We start from the raw sequence: 5,758 nt of genomic DNA on the forward strand, positions 1-5,758 counted from the left end.
TATTTTAAATAATTCCGACTCATGACAAGTTCTAAACCATTGGTACTACATACATAGGTAGGCGGAGATGGCAACTGTGTGTGTGTGTGTGTGTGTGTGTGTGTGTGTGTGTGTGTGTGTGTGTGTGTGTGTGTGTGTGTGTGTGTGTGTGTGTGTGTGTGTGTGTGTGTGTGTGTGTGTGTGTGTGTGTGTGTGTGTGTGTGTGTGTGTGTGTGTGTGATTTCACGTTAAAAAATAGATGTAATCATTACATGGGAATGTTACAAATGAACTCAAATCAAAGTTATGCTATTTTTATTTCTATTTTATTAGGTGGTTATATAAAGTGAGCAAACTACCTTCTCCTCGGTGTTTTTGTGTCTTAATTGAGTACGAAGACAGACTTTATTGTCTTGGTGGTGCGTCCAGCATCAGTAAAAACAAACGGCGAGGGGAAAGCATCGGCGAAGTTTGCATCTACGAAGAGGAGAAGAAAACATGGAACAAGACGATGCCACTTCGTTCTCCTCGGCATGGGTTTACTGCTGTTTGTGCGGGTAAGTAGGATGGTGAAGTTAGAGTGTTTTTTTGTTTTTTTTTAGAAAGACTCTAAGCGTACATAAGGAGTATAAACGCTATGCATAAAAGTCTTGTAATTTGTTTTCAGTAAATATTCATAGCAAACAATAAAGTAAAACGCAATTAAATAAAAAATAATTTCAATGAATCCCGCGAGCCACTAAGCTACACTGCGGTATTTAGAATTGTAAGATGCTTTCCAGATTCACAAGAAACAGTGTGCATTTGATACATAAAATCCTATAAAAATAAATATTAAATAGACATGCTTCTTCAGCCCTCTACCAGTGCCATGCAATACTTAAGTACTAGTATTAACTTCGCAGATAGATCTAGTGCCTTCCAGATACATCTCGAAGGTTCTCGATACTTCGTTATTTTTATATAAATACGAGAGGACCTCATCCACAGTCAGTCAGTCGTGAACAGTGTGATATTCGTGTATAAGCGCATGCAGGTTCGTCGTGTCAGCCATAGCCTATTGTGGTTTTATATTGCCAGACTTTGTTCATTAGTGTAAGACATATTCAGTGGATAATAACCGTTAAACGGCCATTTTGGATTATTTTTTGGGTTCACCTTCCATCACTAAGGTGTCTACGAGTAAAAAGCGTAAATCAAGTGATTCTTATCGGGTATCAAAAGAATACAATACAAAGCGACACTGTTAGACAAAGCATGCGTCCAATTTCGATCACCTTCAAGGACGGCTTCGTGTGGACAAAGTGAATGGTCTCCAAATTGATTTAAAATGCCAGCAGGTACGTTTAAAAGGCAGGGAGAAGAGAGCAAAGCGTGAGTCAAAGTAAGTTATGTAATTGCTGAAAAAATTGCTAAAAAATCAAAATCCTTCTTGGACGGCAAGTTTGTAAAAGAGTGTCTCATCGCTGTCCAAATAATAAGGAAGTGTTTAAAAAACCGAGTTTGTCTGAGGTAACTGTAGCACGACTTGTCGAAGAACTTGCCAATGACATTAAAGGAACTTTAAACAAACGGTCGTCCGAATTTACGTCATATTCACTTGCTTTAGATGAGACCACAGATGTGAAGGATACAGCACAACAGACTATCTTTATCCGTGGCATTGATCAACAATTCAATGTGACAGAAGAAGTGCTAGCGCTTGTACCTGTCAAGGGAACGACGAAAGGCACCGATCTTGAAGCCGTCAAGAAAACGCTCCAGCGTTTCGACCTCAGCTTAATCAACCTCGAGGGTGTGGTAACTGATTGTGGGAAAGAACGAGGGGTTTGTTGCGCTGCTATGGAAAGAACCGGAACTAGAAGGAAAAGATTTCGTCCATTACCACTGTAATGGACGAAATTAGGGCAAGAGGATTGAATCATCGTCAATTCCAAGAGTTTTTGACCCAAGAGTGCGAAGCGGATCACGGCAATGTGGTTTATTATAGTGATGTGCGTTGGCTGAGCAGAGGGAAGGTTCTTAAAAGGGTCTTTGACTTAAGGAGCGAAATACAGCAGTTCGTGCAAACCAAGGGGAATCCGATTTCAGAATTTAACGATCCGAAGTGGATGACAGAATTTGCCTTTGTGACCGACATCTCGTTGCGTATGAATGACCTAAATACGCGGCTACAATCCAAAGATCAACTGGTGCATCTATTTGATCACATCAAAGCTTTTGTGGCCAAGCTCAAACTTTGGGAGCCACAACTCACAAAAAAAGACCTAACTCATTTTCAGCTTCGCTGAGTCCAACTGTTCGTCTCTTGATGAATATGCTACAAAATTAGCCGTGTTGCGAAGTGAGTTAGAAGAGAAATTTACTGATTTTCGTAACCAACAGTCTTCTTTAGATTTATTTTCAATGCCATTCAGTGTCAATGCTGCCGAAATGCCAGGCTCAGTACAAATGGAGTTGCTTGAACTCCAAAACAACTCTTCTTTGAGAGAAAAATTATTCCATGTGCCCTTGCTTACATTTTACAAAGACTACATCTCTGAGGACGCATTGCCTAATCTTCGCTGGCATGCTTTGAAGATGTGCACTTTGTTAGGAAGCACATACTTATGCCAGCAGTTCTCCAGAATGAAGCATGTGAAGTCCAAGAGAACTCAAATTACGGACCGACATCTCGAGAATACTCTGCACATAGCGACTGCCAACATTGATGCCAACATCGACAAGCTGGTCAAAGAAAAACATTGCTAAGTTGCCCATTGACATTCTAAAAAATGAATGTTTTCTTCATTAAATTATCTTTTTTCAAGTATTGATTGTATTTACTTATCATGAACCCAACTCCTACCTACGCTCTTAAAGCTGAGTTTGCTTGTTTTTATAGGATTTTATGTAAAGTATCAACTGCAATGCATTCCTTGTGAATCTGGAAAGCATTTTACAATTCTAAATACCGCAGTATAGCTTAGTGGCCCTCGGGCTTCATTGAAATTTTTACTATCTGAAGGTTGAAGACCCCTGCATTGTTGAATTTAGATATTTCTCGAAATTTAATTCTAGAATTTTGAGAAGAATCTTATTCTTCAGCTTCATTCCCATCTAAATGGGGTCGCTGCAGCGGATCAATCTCCTTTATTCAGTTCTGTCTAAGGCCATGTTCTTCTCTTGTCCGAGATCTTGGAGGATCCTCTGAAACGGCCACCCATCATTGTTTAGATATCCCCCATTTTTTTTTTTTTTTTTGCCTGATGGCTTCATTTCCAGCACTCTCCTTTCCACATACCTTTTTGTTTCGCTGCATAACACCAGCAAAACGACTCATCCTTGATTCACCAATCTTCTCAGATACTTGGGTTACCTTCACTGTCCCCCGGATCAGTGAGATTTCGATCTTATCCAATCTTGTTAAACCACTTGCAAATCTCGGCATTCTTAATTCAGCTACGTCCATTCTCTTCCCCCATCTCTTGGTCATCGGCTAGATCTCACTGCCATATATCAGAGCTGGTCTTACTACCATTTTGTAGAGCGTTCTTTTGTATGCTCACAATGTGAACGTACTAATGATGAATATTAGCGACAACAATCCAAGCCAATTTCAAATTCATGCGATGCTTTATCATTACCTAGAGGTGCTTTGCCTATTGCAATATTACAGAGTGTGGTCTTTACAACAAGAGAGCTTCCTCGATATGTTCGCTTCATTCATATATTCACTGTTTAATGTAGAGAAGCGAAAATAGAACAGGTCTCTATGACATTTGTTTACGATAGAGAAACAATATGTGATTTTAAATAAATATTAAATTATATTTCTCAGTAGAAATGTTTAAACATATTTGCACACTAAAATGTTATTACGATTTCCTCAGCAAAATTTCTTATAACTGGTATTTACTGGAATTTTTTTTTTTTTTTCAGCGGGAAGCCTGTTTATTCTTGGGGGAAATACTACTAAGCAGAATAGGACTCTAAAGGACGTTGATTATTTCAATAAAAAATTGTCAAAGTGGATGCCATGCAAGTCTTTACCAACAGAGATGACTGGATTGGCTGCAGTCGCCTTAATGTGAACTTCCACGTTAAATCAACGGCTTCAAAATTCAAGGAACTGAAGGACTTTTCAATTATATAGTTGTCAGGAAAAAAAAAGGCAGTTTAGTGCAAGTAATGTTCATGGATTAATGTTCAAACGTAGTTGATTTCTTTATTTTTTAAAAGGGAAATTCGTTTTGAATACTGTAAATCGATCCTAGAAGAAATTATCATTCAAGTATTTAAAGTGTATTCTAATGAATAAAAGTGAGATGCAAAAACACAAGGATAAGGTTTTTAAGAACACCGCTTACACCCTCTGTCCATAAACTAACCGAACTTTTGATAGAAAATAAAACACAGGCCAATTATAATTATTCAAATCATTTATTTCAATCAATATACTCTCCCACAGCTTCGATACAGCGTTTGGCACGGTCAATTAATTCGTTAAATGAGTTTTTTATATTGGTTTTTGGGATACTGTTGAGGGTCGTGGTTACTGCCGCTTGAACATTTTCAATGGTGTCGTATAGCTTTCCTTTCATCGGCAAATGAAGTCGGGGTAAGCGAAAGAGTGATCTAACACACAAATTTCGTTTTTTTGCTCAAAAACTGTCTCACAATGTTCGAACGATGAGATGGTGCATCGTGCAAAAGTGACCAGCTGCCTGCATTACGATATTCATACCGTACGCGACGAATTCTCGCTATCAATCGCTTCAAAACTTCGAGATAAAACTCACCATTGACCGTTTGGCCAGGAACGAATTCTTTGTGGATAATGCCCTTGGAATCTTAGAAACAAATCAGCGTTGTCTTTACTTTTGACTTCTCCAAGTGACTTTTTCGGATACCCCTCTTCTGGTGGTCTCCACTCAGCACTCTGGCGTTTTGTTTCGGGCTCATACTCAAAACACCACGTTTCATCACCAGTAATGATCGTTTCGAGGAAGTTAGTCCTTACCAGTGGTTTTAATGAGGTCCTTGCAGTGTTCAATTCGATACATTTTTTGGTCGTCGGTCAACTTGTGGGGAAAAAATCGCGAATTCAATTGACGGAGGACCAAACTCCCGGTCAAAATGTTGATTTTCACCGAGATTTTGAACATTGATTTTTTAATCACCAATTCATCTTCAATCAATCTCACGAACGATTTCGGGTTTTCTTTGATGAAATCACGTACTTTTTGGATGTTAACTTCGCTCAGTCTAGTTTTTGAACGGCTATTCAGTCCTCAAGCGTCTGAAGACCACTTTGAAATCGTTTAAACCACTCATAAACTTGAGTACGCATTCATCACCGTATGCTTTTTGAAGCATTTGATGCGTTTAGGTAAAACGTTTACCAACTTTAACATAAAAGTCAATCGCAGCTCTGTTTGAAACTCATTTTCCCATCGTTCGTCAAAACACACTGTCCCCCTTGGCACTAGAACTCGGCTTCTAATGAAACAAATGTCATAAACAGTTGACACAACACTAATGAAGGCTGCTGCTTTCGACAACAAAAAGATACAACAGGTGGCGCCACTAGTTTCTTCTATTTTCCAAAAGTTCGGTTTATTTTTGAACAGAGGGTGTATAGGTGGTAACTGTCAATTAAATCTTAATTTAGTGCATGTGAAGAATACTTATTTAACCACGTATTAATAGAGTTAGAACTATAACACAAATCTTAATACAAGCTCAGTAGATCTAATAAAATCGCTAAAGGAGCATTTGAAAGAATTTATACAAACCA

General features: G+C 38.6%; 1 protein-coding gene across 1 annotated transcript in view; it reads left to right on the top strand.

The window, feature by feature from the left end:
* Window positions 1-4,126, top strand: part of LOC150092433 (uncharacterized) — a 32,503-nt gene extending 28,377 nt beyond the window's left edge. The window contains exons 12-13 of the mRNA XM_090414863.1: window positions 313-536; window positions 3,901-4,126. Coding sequence (XP_090270989.1) covers window positions 313-536; window positions 3,901-4,052 — 376 coding nt within the window. The 3' untranslated portion in view covers window positions 4,053-4,126. The remainder of the gene's footprint in view (window positions 1-312; window positions 537-3,900) is intronic.
* Window positions 4,127-5,758: the final 1,632 nt, after the last annotated feature.

Source organism: Typopeltis vanoorti, chromosome 26 (genome assembly GCF_054136105.1).
Source record: "Typopeltis vanoorti isolate ZY-2024b chromosome 26, IOZ_Tvanoo_1.0, whole genome shotgun sequence".
In the NCBI taxonomy this organism is placed as follows: domain Eukaryota; kingdom Metazoa; phylum Arthropoda; class Arachnida; order Uropygi; family Thelyphonidae; genus Typopeltis; species Typopeltis vanoorti.